Source organism: Fringilla coelebs (assembly GCF_963513975.1).
Source record: "Fringilla coelebs genome assembly, chromosome: 7".
NCBI classification, from domain to species: Eukaryota; Metazoa; Chordata; class Aves; order Passeriformes; family Fringillidae; genus Fringilla; species Fringilla coelebs.
In genome coordinates, this window is record NC_140035.1 from 5,224,562 (window position 1) to 5,246,676 (window position 22,115).

At 41.7% G+C, this 22,115-nt stretch overlaps 1 protein-coding gene across 1 annotated transcript in view; it reads left to right on the top strand.

Annotated features, from left to right (window-relative positions):
- The window catches only part of LOC311156081 (von Willebrand factor D and EGF domain-containing protein-like), a gene marked incomplete at its 3' end in the record, with an annotated part of 152,569 nt that overhangs the window by 46,524 nt on the left and 83,930 nt on the right, over nt 1-22,115 (top strand). Inside the window, exons 5-8 of the mRNA XM_084209764.1 lie at nt 6,961-7,050; nt 8,728-8,863; nt 13,186-13,403; nt 16,434-16,507. Of these exons, the coding sequence (XP_084065890.1) occupies nt 6,961-7,050; nt 8,728-8,863; nt 13,186-13,403; nt 16,434-16,507 (518 nt within the window). The remainder of the gene's footprint in view (nt 1-6,960; nt 7,051-8,727; nt 8,864-13,185; nt 13,404-16,433; nt 16,508-22,115) is intronic.

A 22,115-nucleotide genomic window follows, 5' to 3' on the forward strand; every position in this document is an offset into this window, starting at 1 on the left:
CATTGTAGTGATTCTTTAAAAGCTGGAACATGGTGATGAGGTTTCCCTCAAGCCTTCTTTTATCAAGGCTGAATGAACTCAGTTCTCTCAACCTTTCATCACACAGCAGCTTCCCAGACCTGGGCTCATCTTTGTGGCCCTTTTTTGGACCCTCTCCAGCCTGCCCACATGTTTTTGTGTACACAATATTCCAGATGTGACCTGAGAAATGCTGACTGAGACAATGATTTCTTTAGCCCAGTTCAGAATCTGGCTGATGATGCCCTCACATGTCATAAGACGAGGCAGATAATTCTGCCAGTTTAAGACAAGTTTGTGCTATGAAGAGATATTCTCATCCAAATTATTTCACTTGCAATCACTTCAAATCTTGTTTTAACACTCCTGAGGGATTCAGAGAAAATATGGTTCTGTTAACAAGTAGCATTGCCAAATCTTTATAAGACTATAAGACTATTTTTATTGTATTGAGTTTCCAGTAAGCCCTTCTTTGTCCTCTGCTGAAACTACGTGTTTAATTTAGTGGGTTTAGTGAGACTAAAGCATTCTCTTCCTTGTTAGGCTTCTTTAAAGGTCTTCATGGCCTATTAGACTAATTATAATTATCCATAAATCATCACGGGTGAAAACCAAGTGATGAAGCTGCGGTTGCAACTAAGAATTCAGTTTTACAAAATAAAGATTTTAAAAAAAGCATTTCACTGTTTGCCATCCCAGTCTGGGTGTCTAACAGGAGTCAAAAGGGAGAAGACTCTCACCTCCAGTGGTGCAAATCTGAAGAAATTTAGCATTTGTAGGAAAGGTGATGCCACTAAGAGGGGAATCAAACCCTGGCACCAAATTCCACCACCCAGAGGCGATGGGTAACTCTCACCTGCCCAAGAAAGATGCAGATGGAAGAATATTCTCTCAGGCACCATTAAAGGGAGGCCAGATTCACAATGGTATGAGAGGGGAGACAATAAATCAGGAGCACTTTCCAGTACTTTTCCCCTTTTCCATGCAGAGCCCAGTGGCAGCATCCCCAAGACTGAGCACTGCCAGGGTGCACAAGGGGCATTCAAGGCAGAATTGTCCCCCAGGACAGAGAATTTGCAGCATTTGGAAAACTACTTGCCTTTTTTGAACCTTTTTAACTCATAATCTCTACTTGCACAATAACTTGCATTTGGTTCCACACATTCATGGCCTGAAGTCAACATCTTCTCTGTTCCTTTCTTGACAAAAAACCACAGCCAAGCAAGACAATTTTTTTTTTTTTAATCACTTTTTGGGTGTTTGATGTCAATGCTATTCTTTGTAAAAACACCTCCAGGCAATAGGTCAGTCACATAATGGAATAGCTATTGATATATTTTAATACACAGTCAAACCTTAGAGAAGAGTTGAGATTTACCAGCCAACATTCCTGAACTTGTATTGACTAAACAGCCAGTTATTTTTTAATAGCCATCATGTGTCCTTTCTTCCCCCCATCTTTGGGTTCCAATTTTGTTATTTCAGACAGCAATGCTGGCAGCATAATGTTCATGAAACTATTGCAGTCTTAAATAAATCTATAACATGCCACTATTTCTCTATAAGCTCTGAAAGGAGCCTACTCCATCTGATATGAAAATCCTGGCATTCCTAAGCCTTATTTATGTGATAGTGACAGAGGTCATTCCATTCCTCGAGGCACAGCCATCTATAAATTATAGCAGCACGCTGTGAGTAATGAGTTATGCTAAGAAAGAAAGGTGTTTGGGAGAAAACTGTGCAGATTTTGCTCAGCACAGCAATCCAAACGTTCACGGGGCGGGGAGCAATTGTCACCCCACATAAACCATGGTGCTCGTTGTAAAATAAGAATGTTTAAGCAAAACCAGCCTTTCTGAGCTCTCTGATAGAAGTGGCTGCTTTGCATGACACTCTGCAACAGAAGGAGATTATGCCCCAGCCAAAAAGATAGCAAATTATTGCCTCAATATATAAAATAACTGTTCTTCTCTCACAAGGGAAAAGGTGTGAAATTTCATAGAGGGGTTTGGATTGGAAGAGAGCCCAAAGATCATCCAGTTCCAACCCCCCTGCAAGGGCAGGGACACCTTCTGCTAGGCCAGGTTGCTCCAAACCCCATCCCAGCTGGCCTTAAGCATCTCCAGTGGTGAGCCAAGAGATCTTACAGTTCTTGGTGCTGTAGAAAGCCAGATCTTGCAGAGCACTTACACTTCATCTCTCAAGGAAATAGGATTTTTGTCTTACTGCCAGCACTTCGAAGAGATGCCCCAGTTCAGCCCAGGGGAGAGAAGCAGCTCATTCCAGATGATGAATTCACTACATTTATTGCATTTAGATGGAAAATCCTGCACATATGGGCTCATAAATGTTAAATCTTATCAAGTCTGTACCTATGGAAATACTCAAGCACTTAGAAGGCCATCTTGAGGGTTTGCCCCTTCTCCTCTCCCAGATACAGCAAGGTTTCACCCCACAGAGCCCCAGTCAGCACTGGCTCTCAGCATCTCCCCTTTGGGGTCACTTCATGCCCTTGGCTCAGCCTCTGTCACTGCCCAGCTCAGAGGTCTGCAACAGCATCTGGACTCCAAAGGGACAAAGTGGCATTTCCCCATCTTAAGTACTAATCCCTTCCCAGCCACTGGATTTGTCAAAATCAACAACAGGAATAGGAAGACCTGCCTGTTTGCAGGTCACAGCTGAGTTTACAACTTCTTCCTCAACCTTCAGGTGGAAAATGAGAAGCATCCCCACAGAAACAGAACTCTAGGTGAACTTGAACAGAGATTTTAAAGCAGAAAGGGTCAGGGAGCCGATGAGCAAAACTCTGCAGATGATAAAACACCTCGCTGTTACCCTGAGAAAATTTCCTTCCTTAGCAGAATAATGACCCAGAGTCAGCTCCCACACACTGCCTGGCCATTTGGCACCTGGGAAGAGCTGCCTTCCTCCTGCACAGCCAGCAGCAAAGTGAGCAGAGCTTGGGATGCTCACAGTGCCAGGTCACACAGCTGCACCTGCTCCCTCCTTCCCACAGCCAGCAGCCCCTCGCAGGGAGTGATTTGTGTTCTAAAGCTGCAAGGTCTAGTTCATTAATTAAATCAAAGACAGATTCTCCCTGCTTTCCCCTTCCTGCTAACCCTTCTTGGAAAGCCTTCCCAGAGACTTTGTTCCTACCCCTTTCTGCAAATACCTACAGCCAGATCATTTTCTCAAGATAATGAGAACTATTTTTCTTTTCTTCCAGCTTCCCTAGAAATGTCATCCCTCAGTTCTGCTCATCCTTTGCTCTTTTCATCAAGGCTGTAAACCAGAGCTCCCTCCCAGCTCCCAGCAGAGTTTCTAACCCCAGCCCATTAGTGTTTAATGGAGAAGGCAATGGCAGCTGCAGTGCCCCAGAGCCATCAGGACACACCTTTCACCTGGCCTGTGATTCCCTGCCCAGCCTCCTCCTTCAATCCAGCAGTGTCACCCTGAACCCTGCATCCCCAGCCTGCTCTGGCATGGGTGGTACTGCAGGAGGTGATCCCACCCCAGAGTTAATAATCACCTTCCTGTTAATAATCACCTTCAGCAGCAGTTAATAATCACCTTCCCTCTCCTTTTGGGGAGAAGGGAGCTCCCCACTGCTGCCTCTGTTACCTGAACCCCCTGTATGAGCACAGGGGGAGAGGCTGATGGAGGGGGAAAAGCTGGATCTGCTGGCAGACATCCCCATCCTTGCTCCAGCCTGGGCTTCCCACACCACATCCAGAATTAGTCAGGGGAAAAGGTGAAATTGAAGACATTATTATCCTCAAAATAAGTAGAATCAACTGATTTGGAGGAAACCCGAATTCTGAAAGCTATAGGGGAAATACCCACATTTTAATGTGCAAGGTTTAAGGGAGAATTTTTCTGGGGATGGTGGCAGGTCCTAGGACTAAAATATTCTCTAAAATTGTTTCACAGAACTAACAAACCTTCACCAAATTAATGACTGACTTCTGCTTTTAGCCAAAGGAGCCACCCATGGGGTTCATGTGAAAATGGGTACAACTCTGTTTGAGTCCATGGAAGGGGTAAATCTGCTCCAGCACACACAAAGGGAGACACTTCTGACCTAAAAGAGCCTTTTTTGATGAGAGTTTTGTGCCTAGAAGAAGTTTTCTGCCCTGTGGAAAAAAAACAAAGCATCCCATGTTAAGAAGCAATCCAGTCATTCTGTCCAAGGGTACCTGTCCCTTTAAAAGAGATGATGAAAAAATAGAATTTGACTTTTTTTTTTAACAGATCCAATGAGTTTGTGGAAAAATACTTCCTAACTTGTCACGGCCATCAGCATACTGCTGTCAGTAGTGCTTTTATCTCTTTGCTTTAAAAAGGCTGCATCCTGAGATGGGTGTAGGGGGGGCAGAGAAAAAGAGAAGGAAAAAGTTGATTACTGAAGTGCAGAAAAAAGAGTTAGTATTTAGCTGAAGGCAAAAAAAAAGCCTCCTCCTTGGGATGACGATCATAATTATGTGACAAACTGTCAACCTGTAGCTCAGTATCTGATGAACATATCTGCTGATCGTGAGGTGTGCACCCAGCAAGGGTGGGAATTATATAAAAGACAGAAATGAAATGTAAATTGTGATGGCTGCCCATACATTTTGAATTTTTAAAGTTTGTGCTGACCTCCTAAAACCCTGAAGATTGAGCTGGGATGGACTGATAGTCTACAGAGCTCTCTGTGTATCATTAGGGAGTAAGTTTTTATTTGAGTGTTTGGTGCTTTATCTATTAAATATACCTCTAAAATAGATATGAGAGGAAATACAACGGGGCTGGGTTCTGATATTTTCCAGAATATCACTTTGGGGAAGATCACCATCCTCTGTCAGTGCTGGGCATCCCTGTGCCTGTCCCTGGCAGCTGAGCTCCCTCCCTGGCACAAACCCTCCTCGTGCTGGGCTCAGAGGGAACCTCAGGGGGAACATTTTTGGTTAAATGTTCTGAAAAACAGTGCAAACAGCCCAGTGAGTGCAAACACATCACCTGTGATGTGGGTGGGTGTGATCTGCTCCAGGAGCTCTGCAAGGGGGCTCCATGAGCTCTGCTGTTTGTTTTTGGTAGGGGGAATGTGCATTATCTGAACCCTCTCTGCTGTCACCACCTCGCCAGATCCTGATTTTGCAGACTCCCCCTGTGGCAGCAGCAGGAGAAGCTGCAGGAGCAGGATCAACACTCACCTTCTGCCTTGCCAGCAGAAGAACTGTTTTGAAAAGTCTGTAAGCTGAACAGGAGCCTTTAGGGAAGGACTGGAGATAATAAATATCTAATGCTAACAGGGGCTTATTACCTTGAGGAGACAGCAACTTGCTCTCCTTCAGAGGCAGGCTGGATAACTATGAAATATCTGAGGAATTTTAACTGTAAAGTGTCTCTGTGAGGTGAGATCTGTCTGTTTTTCCCCCAGTACACCCAGTATGACCTCAAGGCTTCCATCTTGTTAATGTAACAAATGACACCATTTTCACTGGGCCAAACTGTCTGAAGCTGTCTGCGAGAGAGTGAGAAAAATTGTGAAGGTAAAAACATCCCAAAAGGCACATAAGCCTGGGACTGAGCTGAACTGGAAATAATCCACTTGAAGAGCTCAGAAAACACTTGTTTTTCCCCACAGCCCTACAAACGACCCTGTATTGCTGGTGGGGAATTTCTGCTGAGCACAAATGAGGTGGGAAAAGAGGATTCTTCAGTTTGGAGGAAACTCATGACTTGATGGCAATGAGGAGGCACTTTTAGGGTGCTAAAAGAAATACTGCAGGCTGTTATGCAGCTCATGATCCCACAAATCTGGGAATATCCTGGTGTAGAGCCTGCTTTGCAGGTGGTGATCATGAGGGTCGTGCCTGAGCCAGCAGGTGAGAGCTACAAGCATCAGCATGGCCAGTGAGTGATGCTGGAAGGTCTATCCAAAGGCATTTGTTGTAATGGAAAATAAATTGGATTGGTCCAGTTCTTCCTTGTGTGTTACTTGAGGCTTAAAAAAGGCAGCAGCTATAAATATGTCATCTGAGTATCTGGAATTTGATTTAATATGTCACAATCTGTTACTTCATTTCCAAGAAGACTAAAAAAAAATATTCAGAACTACAGATTCAGAGTCTATTGTCATTTGCTTTAAGGAAAATTTCTGTATTTTAATCTTATGGTCCTAGAAATGATTTTTGCAATTTGGTTTTTCTGAAACCAATGGAACATTAAGTTGGCAGATGGTGTGCAGGCTCAGCAGAGATAAAAGTTGTGTGGCTGTGCTAGGAATACAACATAAGTGTCCTAGTACATTGTGTTTGGAGGAGTTTTTTATTTGGGTGAATTTTCTTTTATTTTTTTAATACAATATAAACCCCGTAGGCACATCTGCATCATCTTTTATAAAACTGTAAGAAAAAAAAGGAGCTTCTCTTATTGCTGACACAGTTTCTGAGACTGGATGACTGTCAAACAAATTCAAATTTTAAAATAAAATGCTTACAAACGTGGTACAGAGAGAAGATGCTTGATCCAGTGGACACACTGGAGTGTGGGATCCCAAGAGCAAATGTCTGAATTCTGACAGTGACATCTATGAACAATGTAGTTTTTCCTTAGTAAAATGAGTTAAAATCACAAACCAAGGTGTTTAAAATGTGCAGAAAAAAACCACATTGTAAGCATAAAGTGTTATTAATTGTTGTGACAAAAGCCATACTTCTTTGCTTATTAAATGCACCAAAAATTCTTCCCAAACTCAAAATTTACACATAAATATTCTCGAAGCCTAAATCCCCAAAATATATCTCAGCAGTAGAATGAAAGCTTGAAAACTCTGAGCAACAGGAAATTATATGAATGTTATTCAAGAAATGCTATAGCATGTGATATTTATTTATTTATTTATTATTTATTTATTTATTTATTTATTTATTTATTTATTTATTTATTTATTTATTACAGGTCTTTTGCACGGTCACAGCTTTTAGGAGGGGCTCTCCTGAGCAGCAGTCACGGCCTGAGGACAGCAAAGGTTTCTATGCTGGGATTAAGGTAACCCCCATGGCCCTGAGCCACTGACTAGGGAATATTTGAAGATCATGATGAAGAAATGTTAGTCCTGATGATCACAAGCAGTGCTGATCACTGTGAGAAAATGGCTTTCAGACTGTCTGTAAAACACCCTGAAGCACCACTGGCACTGTTGTGTTGTTGTGAGGTCCCCAGGATGAGGTGAGAGATGAGAATCTGACTCCAAGTTCTCAGCAGGCTGATTTATTATTTTATGATATTATATTATATATTAAAAGAAAATTATATATAAAACTATACTAAAGAAAGAGAAAGGATCCATCAGAAGGCTAGACAAGAATGAATAATAAAAACCTGTGACAGACCCAGAGAGTCTGACACAGCTGGCTGGGATTGGACATTAATTAAAAACAATTCACATGCTGGGTAAACAGTTCTCCAAATCACATTCCAGAGGAGCAAAACGTGGAGAAGCTGAGGCTTCTCATCTTCCCTGGAGAAGAAATTCTGGCAAAAGGGATTTTTCATAAAATATCATGGTGACATGGCACCATGTGCATGTGTAGACACTGATGTGCCACAAAGTATGGGCAAAGCTCTGTGTGTAGTAAATGTAGTAAATGCTAGTAAATGCTAGTAAATGCTAGTAAATGTAGTAAATGTAGTAAATGCTAGTAAATAAACCTCCTGAAGAGCTCTGGGGGTTTTGTGGGATGGGAAGACACACTTGCAAACCTACGAACAAAGGATGCACAATTCTGTTGTAACTAAACCAGAACAAAGTGAAGATCAAATATGAATTTTTATCCATCATCCTGCTATAGTCAGGCATTACAAAACAGAAGTTGCTGAAGATAAATTCACACTGAGTGCAAGGACCAGGTCTAATCCCACTCAAGGATTAGGCTGCCCAGGAGATTTTGGGATCTTCTGGGTACCTGAGTGTCATGCCTCCATCAAGGGGGTTTCAAACATCTGGCAGCCCATTCTGTGTGCTATCTGCAGAACAGTTTCTGAGGAATTTTTTTAAACATGAGAATTTTCCAGGGAGTAGAAATTCCCATTTCTGACTAGCCCTGAGTGCTGTTTCTGCTCTTTTCCCAGGACAATGGGCAGACAGAAGAGGCACAACCCCAGCTCTCTCTCCAAACCTGCAGTATTTTATGTGCAGAAGAATTCTTCTTCCTGCCATAGCAGAGAAGGGGAATTGGTGAAAATTTGCAATTATTTTGCACCTGGTGCAGACTGCAAACATAGAGTCCATGACCATGAGGTTATGCTAGTCTTTATGCCATGGTATTTCTCCTACTGCACTGGGGTAGGAGCTCCTTTGAACCAGGGATTTTAAAAATTAAATAAATTCCACAGCATTATTCTCAGGCTTAATAAAAGTAGGTTTCTGATTTGGAGATGAGAAGTGATTACACATTATATATGAGAACTGCAAACATTTTCTTAATTGCAAAAAGTGTAGTTAAAGTATGTTAACAGCAATTTTACCTTATTAAGTTGAAGATCACTATTGCAAAATGTATTATTATTAAGGAGATAATATTAAAGATTATTATTATTATTTTGCAAGTAATACCTTAATAGTTGGTTGAAACCACTTCAGACTTCATAGATGTCAGTTGCCTGATAAATCTGTCATCACTCTTGTCTGTCAAAATTATCTTAAAGTTCTTTTCTTTTTTCCAGTTTTTGCCAGAATCCCTAGAAATTGCAGAGGATGGCAAGGAGCATGTTTTGACTGTCCTGAGCACAGTACCCATTGCCTGTCCTGGGCAGGATGATTCCTGTAAAATCACTTTGCAACTAAGTACTGAGGACTTGGGTAAGAGTTTTGCATACTGACATATTATCAATGTGATTGCTTTTTCCAGTATTTAGGTTACAATGGATTCTAATAGAAAATATATCAATAATACCAAAGGGCAGAAGCCATAAAATCAGCAAACTAGGCCATATTTTTATCTGCAAAATAAAACAGCTGATTACATCTGACAGTTTTTTGAGAGGAAAAACCCCCAAAGCCATAAATCTGACTAGCAATAACCTGAACAGTAGTCTGTTGAGATTTATGGATGAAATAACTGAGAGTAGAAGAACTTATTTTAAATTCCAGGAGCATAAAATTCCATTTTTTAGGGTTGGTTTTGGGGGTTTTTTTTGTAGCAGGAATGTTCTTAGGTAGAATAATTTCATTAATTATCAATAAAAAGCTCCCCTGCAGATTTATTATTCAGTAAATACATAGTGAAGCCTTTTTTCTTTCTTTTGCCAGCTTATAGTTTTTGTCTAACCTAATACAGAAGGAAAAAATCATTCTTGTGCTTATGTATTATTCTCTTTCTAAACATTTAGGGTTTTTTTATTTTATTAACTTGAAAACATTGACAATGTCACTGAGAAAACTCTTGCCCTGTTATCCAATAAATGCTGTCTTCAGGTCAATCATGTGGAATACCTGTCCTGCCTAAGGGTGGCACGTGGGTATTTACTTTCCATTTGCACTAAATAAAACACCCAAGCTTTTTTCAAACAAGTCACTTCTTTCTCTTTCTGAAGTGACTGAACAAGAGAAATGTTTAGAGATAGGATTACAGCTGCAATTTCTCTACCCACAGAAAGCCAGCTCTAAAAAATGTTGGCAAAACCCAGATAGGTCCTGATATTTTTCTCTTTTTAATTCCCTTTCCCTCTCCTCACCATCAGCCAAGTGCTTAGACAGAAGAAAGAAAAATCATTTAAATGGTATCATAACACAATGAACTTAAACTGAGCAGCACCTTATGGTTCCAGCAGCTGTGTTGGCTCTTGTACGTGCAGCACTTTGCATTTCTCCATGGCTCGGTGCTGCTCTGTTCTACACACTGCTCTTGGCTTGGAGTCTGGGCTGCTCCATCAGGAAAACATCCTCTGAGCTCATGGGAACAGATTTCCCTGGATAGCCACATGGAGGAAAGGCTGCCTCACACTGAGGGACTGGGGTGTCCGGGCTGGTGTGAGCTGGGACATCCCCACAGACCCCGAGCAGCTCGGACACTGAGGATCGGACAGGAATGAGTCCCAGCCATTTGTTTAACTCCCATTTTCTTGGGCATCCATCAAGGCTTTCAGATCTCTCTGACTCTGGGAGCCTGGGCCAGGAGCTCTCAGGTGGGGGAGGCTGAGCTCAGCACGTTGGACTGGGACTGACCAAGGTCTCCTCCAGTCCCACAGTGTGCACTTGGCTGGAAGAAAGAGAGGATGCAGAACTTGCAGAAGCAGCTCTGTTTCCAAGCTGTCAATGGGCTTGATGTGTTGGTGCCAAGAGGTGCCAGGAGGAAGGCACAGCTCGTCCAATTAACTCTTATTTGAAGGAAGTTGTCACTGAAGTGGAAAATTCCTGTTAGTTTCGATCAACTCATTCCTGCAGCTTAAACTAAACCCAGCTCTAGCCCTTGGTTGCTCCATCCTGAGGCTATTTCCTGGGATGACACTCGGGCTGTTATCTATTGAGCCATCTATATATACTTAAGGCTGAGGATCTGCTGCTGGGTGTCTCACAACCCCATTTGCTCTGAGCCTTTATTGTCTTTAGGGTCCATTAGTTTATGTGAAGGAACGCTGCGGGCTTCTGAAAAATGTGTGCTGGCCACAGTGCTGGAAATTAAAAATAAAAACCATTTTAGCTGCGATTCGTTTATACCGAATAAATTAACTGACAAGCTCCTTGTCTGACTGAATCCATATAACTACACTCTTGTGCTAATTATGTAGGGAATAAGTGATAAGAAAGCTAATTACAAGCACAGAAATATCTCTCCAAGTTCAGACAATATCATAATGAATGCCAAGGCACAGCAGAGCCACTGGAGTTCGGCTTCTGTTAAGTTTATCGCTACTATTTTGACAAGATGATTTTCTTTGATTTTAAACTTTTGTTCTGGGTTTTGAGCACAGCTCATGGGGCTGTAATGGCAATAACTATTCCTCATGGAAACCTCCAATTTAATTGAATCAAGAACCTTGAAAATGAGCCAGGACTTTTCTATAAGATGTGAGGTGAGGCAGCCTTTAAGGATTTGATATGAGAGATAATATGTCATTAATATCTGTAGATTTTAGTTCAGTTCCCATAGTACTGTACAGGGTTAATTTAAATTATATTTCATGAGATTTTTCCGTAAGGAATAAGACAGTGATTATTTGATTGTGTTAAAAATGCCATCTTAACATTCTTTAATGCCATCTCTAGAAATTATTAAGCAATTCTACAAATGGGAAAAATGGTATAAAAATCACTTACTTTAATATCAGAAAATCACTTGTTTTCATCTCAGATTAATTTTATGTCCACCATTTCTAGAACTTTATTCTCATCTGATGATAATTAGTGGTCTGGGACAGAAAACTAAGTACTCCTCAAGAAACACTCTGAGTCCTGAAATCAGCATTTAGATTCTGACTGGCTTCAGTGGGACCACAGTTCCATTTCCTATCAACCAAAGGATTCATGAAAGCTTGAGTGGCTTCTTGAGAAGAAAATGCACACTGTATGTATTGCAGACCAGATGGCTCGGAACTAAATGCTATCATAATTCAGTGAGTGTGAGGGAAAACACACCTGTGGAAATGCAAATCCAGGTTTGCCCTTCACCTGGGACCTCAGCAGAAAGGGTCAGGACCCCAGAGAAGTCGACACTGCCATTCTGGCTGTGTGTAGAGGTCCCTTTAGGAAAGATATGATGTGCAGTGCCACTGTCACACTGATTTTGTCACCACACACCATTTCTCTACCCACCACAGATGCTGACATAGCCAGTATCTCCATAGCTCATTATTTTTCCTCATTTTTGTAGTGAATTTACCAGCACAATACTTCTGTGAAGGATACAAATAAAACCATCATCGTTTTACAGATTGGGAAGCAAAACACCATAACATAACTAAGCCAAAAAATATAAACACAGACCTGCTGCATTTACCTTGCTGTTGTGGATCTGTAGTTTGCCAAAAACTTACTCGAGAACCTTCCCTTTTCACATCAAAACACCTGTTTATTTTAAATTAAATAACTCCCAGCAGATACCTCCTTATACTCCAGACAGTGGAAGAGAAATGTTTCCCAGAACACAGATCCATCTCTTTGTCACGAGAATGACTTGTCTTCATTCCCTGGGCATGGACCCATAACGATAACACCGTTGTCCCAGAAATATTAGCACCTGTGGAAAAATAGACACCACCGAGTTTTTAGAAAACTTTGGGGATAAAAAAGCAGCACAGTGAAGAGTGCAGAGGGATGCCAGATTCAGTCAGTCACAACTGTCTTCATGCAAAGCCCATCTGGTTCCAAGGTGTCTTGGTTGGAAAAGACAGCTGTCTGCTAAGGAAGGCAGGAGCCTTCCTTCAAATGGAAAATGCAAACCTCCAAATTATTATAATTTTGAAATTAAGGGGCTCTCGGGCAAAGATATGGGAATAAGAATAACAGCTCTTTACTAGGAAAATTTAAAAAAATACAAATGCAATAGTACCAAAAAAAACACCAACAAAAAAACCAAACCACTGACAAAGTCAGAGCAGTCCTGTCCCCTGTGTGTCAGGGTGGTGGCACAGCCCCATCCCATGGGGGCTCAGCCCTCCTGCAGTGCCAGCTGTGGTTCTGCTGCAGCAGGATCCTGCACAAGGTGGGAGTTTTTCTCTGCAGCTCCAGAGCTGCTGGAGATGGGCCTGCTCTCCCTCTGGGAATGCAGGGCAGGAGAAAGCTGCTCCTCTGGGAATGCAGTGGGCAAAGGCTCCTGTGGTGTCCCAAACCTCAGATTGTATCCAGGTAGGAATGCTTGACTCCTCCCATGGAATAATGGAATTTGATCAGCCCTGCAGGGACACTCAATGGTCCACTAACAGAAGATAATTAATAATTAATGGCCCATGAACAGAAGATATCTCCTGGAGGGAGGATTGTTTTGTGGAAGAGATAAAGAAAACTGCCCAATGAACAGAAGCTAGCTGCCCCACCTCTAACAGATGGCAATAGAACACACACCCCAGCTAAATCTTTCAGCCCTAGCCACAAAGCATTCGTGTCCTGGAACGAGAAGCGTTGTACAGGGCACGGGCGGCGTTTTGGATGGCTCTTGTCAGACTCTGTGCTGGTGTTCACTCCAGGCAGCCAGGTCCCAGGGCCCCCAGACATCGCCCTCTCAGCCTGCCAGGTGGATCTGCTGCCAGGGCCGTGCTCGGGGAGCAGCTGTGCAGCAGCCAGGGTGACAGTGACAGCCGTGACCGACTTCGCGCAGGACGGGAACCGCGTCAGCCGCCTCAGCGCCCGGCCAGCCGCGACAAGGGATGTGCTCTGGAGGGCTTACACACCCAGGGATGTGAAGGTCAGGTTCTGAAATCACTTGGAAAATGTGGCAAATCTAAATTTTTTTTTCTTTCCTTTTTTTCTTTCCTTTTTTTTTTCCCTTTTTTTTTTCCTTTTTATTCCCCTTTTTTTTCCAAAGAGAATGAATAAAATTTTAAGGATGATTTTCGTAATGATTTGGGTTTAAAGACCATCCATTTCCAACCCATGCCATGGGCAGGGACACCTTCCACTGTTCCAGGCTGCCCCAAGCCCCATCCAACCTGTCCTTGGACACTTCCAGGGCATGGGCAGTCACAGCTTCTCTGGGCCACCTGTGGCAGGGCCTCTCCACCTTCACAATAAAGAATTTTTTTCCTAATATCTGATCTAGCCATGCCCTCTGTCAGCAGAATAAAGTAAAACAGTCGCTTTACACACCAAGAAAATTAAACGGAATTCTCTGTGTTTTGACAGATTTAGGCTTGATTATTAGTCAGCACATCAGTAAGGCCAAGGTCTGGAACAGAGAGGTCACCAGGAGTGCTTCTTTCCACTGGAAAAGAGGATAGGGAGAACATGGGTTAGGGAATGAGCACCTTTTTGAGAAGGAGAGAGGGAAAAAGCGAGGAGAAAATGTTTGGAGAACATTTTCTGAAAAAGCAGAGGAAAGGCAGAGCCTCAGAAAGGAGAGGGGAGAAGGGGATTCAGCAGGGCCGTGTTCAATTTGTGGCTGTGACACTTTCGATGACACATGTGGCTGCTCCACCTCTTCATTTATACCACTACAAAATGTCAAAAATAAAAATAAAAAGCAATCAGGAAGGCAAGCTACACTTTCCCTGCAGAAGCCTGGCTAAAGAAATGTGGTGAGCAAGGACCAGCCCTTTGTCCATGAGGTTATTTCAGGACCTCAGCTGGGAGGTTTGAGACCTGTAGTCCCACCACCCCAAAAAATTAACCAGAGCATAGATTTGACTGAGCTGAATTTCTCAGAGCAGGGGCACATCCAAGCTGGCATAACTTAAGTAACTGAAAACAAATCCTCAGTGAAATCCAGAAATTCCCTGCCCTAATTGTTCTGGATTTTGTCATGAGAGAATAAGATTAAACTGGACCACAAGAATGTTTGTCTTCAAAGGTAAAATGCCTAGCATGGGTGTATAACATTTCATCTCCAGAAATGGCTTCTTTTTAAGATTCTTAAACCAGAAATTACAGCTAATTCAGCATCGTGCATTCACACACTTATATTTTTTCTTGAAATTACAAATGGTCTCATTGAAATATGAAGATGTATCAAGTGTGAAATTGAATAAATCAATTTTAATAATAAATACCATTTATCTCTGTTAAAACTTGATATATGGAAGCATAAAAGACAATACTTCCCTCCCCCCCATTTTCCCTTTGCTGCTTTGTAGTTAATTAGAAGCCTTAATGTAACCTAGCTCTTCCAACACAGCAAGAAAAATTCCATGGATTAAAATCCACATAATCTTTAATACTTCTGACTTGTTCAGATATTTTTGATTTATCTGAAAATTGAGCAGAAATGGTGGGCAGAACTTCCTAACACATCTAGATACCTGTAAACATGATTTCCTCAGCAAACTACTCCTGCCTCCAAGCAGGAACTGTGTCTTCTGCTGACATCATGCAAGAAGGAACAGAGCAGGAAGAGCACATGGATTTGTTTGTGCTAAATTTTTACTGAGGATGTATGAGGCTGTGGAGAAAATGGGAAAATTCTGAGACACTTCATATCACACTGTAAATCCAAATGATACAGCTGACCCCAGATCAAAAAGTTGTTCAAAAGAGGGGTTCATTTTTTCAGTCCTCAAGACCATCATTCTAAAAGTTTGGTGTGCCAGACACAGCTGGGCATCTCAGTGTTTCTCTGTCATGGTTAAGGGGCATTTTGAAATACAGATGATGCATTGCTGCAGGTGAGGAATGTTGTCAGGAACTGAGGTTCTATCTTCACCCTCTAATTCATTTATTTAATTTCACCCCTGTTCCCAAAAGCTAAGCTCTGCTTTGTCACTGAAAGACTGCACAGGGATATAGCAGCCATCCTTCTTCCCTGCTCCATGGATCCTGGTAGAACTAACTGAAGTGCACCTCTGGGCTCCTCATGGGCAGGGAGGGAGCACAGAATTAACAGCCCTGGCCAAGAAATCCGTCTGTCAGGATGGATAATGGAAAACCATAACACTCCATCACTCCCACCAGTATGACTGGGAGCTCTTCATATCACAAATCACTGTCCAACCCAGTCCTGCATTTTTGGGAGCTGGTCAGCAGGGCACTCAGCCATTAAAAACACCCTTCTGAGCAGACCTGGCAATGGGGGTCCAGCACTGCCTGAGATTCAGGTGTTACAGCTCCAGAGCCCTGCCTCTGGCTCCTGCAGGCACATCTGCTCCCTGCAGGGGACCAGGGCTCTCTCTGTGACCCAGCTGGTGCCCAAGGAGCCAAGGGCTGATGTAGATAAAGATCTCTGCAGCTGCAGTAGATCCTTTCCTGTTTCACCCACATACTTAAAGCAGTGCAATTTGGAGCTTCCTCATCAATATCTGATCAATATCCACATCAAATAGATAACTCAGCCATTCAGATGCTGTAACTGGAAATCTGAGGTCAAATTGGGGGACAGGCAGCTACTACTAAAACATGCTAATGTTACTTAATTATAGCATACCTTTTTACCATACTTCAGGCATTAAAATTAGTACAATTTAATGAGCACTCTATTCTCCTGGTAATTTCAGTGAATGATCTGCTCCTTAGCAAAAAGTTTTAATAAAAAGTCTTCAGCTTTTACCAGATAAAGGAAGACATTACATCAGATGAACAGGAACACTTTGAACTCCCTCATTGGCTATGATTAAACTCTGTTGTTTGAAAGTGAAGCCCATTTTGTCCCCATCTGCAATCATGTTTCAGAAGTCAGATTGTAGTTTGTACTTAACCCATGAATCCTGCCCCTAATGTTTTGTGAAGAAAAGTAATGAAGGAAAACTGCTGTGTAGACTGTATTCATTACACATTTCATTTTAACTAGGTCACAGTTCGAGACCTCCCAACAGGGAACTGCTACTCTTTCACTGATCCACACATTATCACATTTGATGGATGGTGAGTATTTTACTTTGAAATAATCTGGCTCAATTACTGCAGTTATCAGTTTCTGGATGTGGCATGCATTTGGGCTTACATTAGAATATCAAAAAAGCATAGAACAGGTTTGCTTACAATGAGGAATGTACTCCTTTAACAGCACAAGTGCTTTCCTTCCAGCTGTATACTCCTTTTAACAAAAGCACTAGAAATGGATTCATCTTTGAGAGGTTTGAGTCTGAATAATTTTTACAAGACAAAGGTCAGGTTCTAAAATGTTCTTCAAATAGAGCCATCACTGGTGGCATTGTGAGGGAGTCTGCACCACATGTTGTCATGTTAGTGACACCCCAGTGCCACCCAAGTGACACACAATGTCACCAGGGCAGCACAGCATGCAGGGACAGCCTTCCCAGGAGTTTAGCAACATCTGCTGCAAAGTCACTCATCAGAAGGATGCTCTTGATTTCTTCTATTCCCAGAGCTGGTTTATGTCCAGCTGGAGTTGGCAAACATAAACACAACCAAAAAACCCCAAAAAGATGGCTCTAATGTCTCAGATAAAAAAGTGCAGAAATTATAAGTGTCAAATATCAGGAGAAGAATGCAAAAATAAGGTTGTGCATCCTCCTGTAGTGTCCAAATGTCCTTCTGTATTGCCCAGCAATAAGCTGCTTAAAGACTTACTGAGCCAAAGTAGTGCCTTTGTGTTTGACAGCCTAAACTGTATAGAACATTTCCACATTTAACTTCCCTAATCATTCATTAATCTATTTATCCCAGCTAACTGGCATCACTGAAAGCTTTTCAGATTTGCACCTGGCACACTTGATCCGGAGTTGCAAATATTTCAGATGACATTCCAGTTTTGTCATTCTGCCATTGACCTCCTGGTGGCACAGACAATGACTTTGGGTGCACAGCATTCACAAGGGCTTGGCAGGTGGGAATTTCTGCTCTCCTGACATCCCAATTTCAGTCCAACATGCTCTGGAGGTGGCATCTGAAATGATGCCAAAGCTGGAGAAATCAGTTGGTGGAGTGTGAGTAAGAAAGGCAGTGACTCCATTAAAGGTTACACTTCTGCTTCTGACAAAGTTTTCGTGTAAATTGGGCAGTCTGAGATAGGAGATTGGCTCTGCTTATCCATGGTTTCCCAGTCCCCTTTCTGCTTCACTGAACAGCATTTAAATGTGGCCAGGAACTTGTTTCCTACAAGTTTGGGTGCCTTTCTTGCCTTGGAAGCTTCATTAGAGCTGCATGAGGTTCAAAGATATTCCCATACCTCATGTAGCTGCAATTATTTCAACTCTGGGATATTAAACTAGATCAGAGTATTATTTCAAACCTCTCCATACATTTATATTCTAAAATACTCCCTTTTGATTTAGGGCTGGGAACAGGCAGTGATCTGTCAGTGATCTGATGTGTTTAAGGAGTTATAAATAGCTGAAAAGTACCTCTTGGAGTGGGGATGCCCTTCCAGCCATGTAGCACATTTTTACATTGCTTCTATGGGGAAAAAAGGTCTAAAACCAAATAAAGCAATTTTATTTGAATAACTCATTTTTAAATCCTATTGTTGATATCACACTGAAATGCTTCCAAGCAATTTATCTTCTGTTTTGGCCCAGGGACTTTGGAAAAGCCCATCAGTCTGTGTCATCCTGCCTCAGAGTCACACAAACTCAAAAGAGGAAAACCCAGGATCAGCCTGGCCCCTCAAAAGCTGCACTTTTTTTCCTTGTGGACACACATTCATCTCTGCCCTGTCCAGTGCAGCTTTAAATGAGCCATGCTGATGGGCCTTCGTCCATCTCAATAACTAGGTTATTTCCCTAAGATGTATCACTTCTTGATATTCAGCCAAGTTCCTTACCCATCATTTCACAGTCCAATTACTCCTACTTATATTCCCATTTATTATGGTAAATAATTTCTCTTTCAATTATTATAATGATTAGGCTACCTTATTACACATCAGTTAAGCAACTTCTCTGACTGCCTATCCAAAAAAAAAAAAAAAATTGTTACCACGTTAGCAAATGATTTTAAAGCTCTGTCTTTTAGGAGTAAGGAAAGCAATTCCTGCTTCTGTCCTGGTACAAAACTATAATCTGAAGGCAAAGGCTGACACAGAGGTCTGGAAGGGAAGCATTTCCCTTTTTTCATGTAAGGGAATCTGATGGGAAAATGTGTTTGAAATGAGAACCTTTTTGTGGTTTCAAAATTCAAACTAAAGCATTTAAAATTTAAAATTTAGCTTCAATAAAAATAGTTATTTGAACAAATTTGGAAAATTGAAAAATGGTATAAAAATCAAAAGTCGGGAAGTGTTTTTCTTATTAGCAGTACAATTTTCTTACTGAAATGGCCACTTCCAATGTAATTTTTTAACTTCTATTGTGATGTTTCCAATGGTTTTAATCTGACATAGTGGGCTCACATTACATCTGAGGTAGTTAGCTATTCATTAGACAAGTGAAATACCCAACTCCCACTCCTTAATAACGCTCCCCTTTGCTGTGCCTCCTGCTAATATATGTCTGCAGGAATATTTATCTTGTAATCTTTTCATTCTTCTCACCAAAGGCAGTGACTGAAAATCAAAGAGGAATGTGTCATATTTTACAGCATAAGCACAATCAATTTGTGTATATTGGAGCGTAGATGTGAAATAACGTTAATTATACCAGCTAAAATCCAGAGAGAGCACTTCCCTTTATAGCAAAGTACCTTCTAAATTAAACAAATGTGAAAGCCTGGTAAAGCAAAAGTATAGCCCTCATTACTGGTTATGGCACATTATAAATATAAAAGCTTTTCATGCCATAAATCGCAGATTCTTAAATATGAAGTACTACCTTAAAACTAAAAATGCAGAAAATCCTTTTAGGCAAAGTAAAAAGGGGAATTTCTTTTGATTGGGGAGCTATTTACATCATTTATGTTATTTTGCATTTTACCTGACCAAAAAAATGTTAAAAGATTTTTCAGACTTCTCAAAAATTTTCACTAATCTATATTATCCCAACAATATTATCACCAAGGAAATGGCACCATTTGCTGGTTGGCTTTAATGACTTTCATCATAGGAGCCCACAGCTAAGTCCTGGCCATGAGTAGCCCTGCCAGGTGCTGGGGTTTTGATAGTCTGCAGCAGTTTGGGTGTCCCCAGGCATCCAGTGCCTGCTGAATATAACCCAACATCTGCTCTGAGAGCAACGTGATGGGATGAACACTCCAAAAGCAGAGAATGTCCTTCAGCATCACCCAGCTCTTCATAGGGCCAAGCCTGCCATGAAATTGTTCCTAGCAGCAGAGAAAGAAGGAGCCTGGGGTGTCATGCCAACAAACCAAATCATGTGGTGGCAAAGCTGTGGTGGAAAATCTTCAGGAATGGCTACAAAAAACACTGAATAAACACAAAGGTAAAGTGCAGCTTGGTGAAGAGGAAGTGCAGGGTGTGAGTTAATTGAATACTAGGTAATAGTTTACATATGTCTGTACCCCCTTCTGTCCCTCTCATGATTTACCAACAGAAATTATTCCTATAGAAGCTCACTGCCATAACCAAACACTCAGGAGTGTTTTATAATTACTGAATAAAGAGCGTAACTTGAGCCATGACTTCGTGCCAGGACAAGAACTTGCTTCCCCCCTTGGAAAACAATCTAAGCACAGAGAGGGGGAGGGAGGGAACCCCTTTTCACCCAGGCTGCCCCTTGCTGCAGACTCTCAGGGGAGCAGGGGGGACAAGGGCACTGTGGAGGGAGATTCAGACACAATCAGTGGCGCCTGTTTCACAAGGAACATGCAGAACTCCCTCCTGCAAAAGCTGCTCTAAGACTACTTCAGGCATTTAGTGCTACAGGCAACTCCAAGGTTGTCCAAAGAATCATTATCACAATTACAGTTGTGTAAACATCACAAAAGTTTAGCTGACTACATCCAATTATCCATCCAACTGATCTGAAGGCTCCTGAACGCTCTAATTTAGGCACGGCGCAGGTTTGTGCCGTGCAATCTATGCCATGACTTAATTGAAGGACTCAGAGTGACTTCCAGGAGGGTTGGACTGGGTCCACTGTCAGTGATTATTAAGCAATAAATAGCTCCCCTGACTGCAATGACATTTATATGCATATGCAAAAAGAACCTTCTCTACCAGACAGAGATGATTAGTCTGGGTACAGCCAGTCTGATGCCTGATTTCCCACCAGCCTCCTTAAACACCTCTCCTTCTAAGCTGTTCCTGCAGATGGAGACTGTGGAAGGTGCTCTCATAAAACATCCTCTTTCTCCCCCACAAAGACATCCAAATGGAGCGAGTATTAGAGGTTTAAAGAGTTTATCTATTTTTTATGTTGTCCTTAGTTCTGATCAATCTTAGCAGCAGCATCTATGCAGTGTAATACAGGATTTATGCATCTGATTAGAAAGTAGGATGAGACAGAACCATTCAAAATCTTATCATTTTATGGCCAATCTAAGTTTTTCAAGATGAAAGATAAAGTCAGATGTGTTTTCTATCAGAGAAAAGGAGCTGGAGTTTAATTTTTTTACCGTGTTTTAAGCTACAAAGTTATCTATAGTTTTTTTTCTGAAGAGAAGCAAAACACAGAAATATACATGTGAAAAAGTCACAGTTCGCCAGCCATTTGTTCCTCTGCATAAGAAACATTAATGGCCTGAAACAATGTGGATGTTTGTATGGCACTGTTTAAAAAATAATCCTGTTATTTAGCAGAAGCATTTTATACATTCCTTTTAATGTTTTTTTTTATTGTAGAAAATAATAAAGCTTATTATTATAAGCTTATGGTTTTGTTTCCATATTAGTTAATTTCATAAAAATCAAGTTTTAAACTAATCCACGGTGCCTTAAAAGAAAGCAGAATAATCCATTTTTTTAAAGATGGAAGCTGTTGGCTTATAGGAAGAAAACATCAACAACATATATTAAGTATATGGCTACTATTTCCTTTTATGTAACAGAATAAAATAGAGTGAGAATGAGACGAGTTTATGGAGTGAGAGCACAAAGAACAAGCAGAAGAGGCTCCTCTCACAGCCCTCTGTGATGGAAACCCCAGAGGTTCCAGAGGGTTCATGCAGAGGCCAAACACTTGCAAAATTATTAAAGTTATCCTGCTCTTGGCCTCAGCCAGACGGAGCAGGGACGTTCCTTACAGAAAAGAATGAAACTCCTAAACTGCTCTCCACGCTGATTGCAGATCCATTGAGTGGGAAAGTTATGCTTAGGGGCAAGTATTTCAGGGGTAGGAACAAACTTCATTTTAGCTGGCTTTCAGTAGCATCCCAGATTTTCACAGGCAGCCTTTACCTAGCCACAGCCAGACTTGTAAAATTTGGTGATTAGTCACAGAAGAGGTTATTTGAGCGCTGATTTCCCTTTGAACATCACACTCTAAAATCAGCCAGTTAGAACCAAAATATATTCATTAAGACCTGGAGGCAGGAAACTTCCTCCCATTTGCTTTATATCAAATGTTTACCCTTTTTATCCATGCCCATTGCCATGGCAGCAGCTGGGACACAACTCCTGCTTTTCACAGGGATTCTTAGGCACTTCCAGCCAACAACTGCCGCGGCGTTCCCTTGG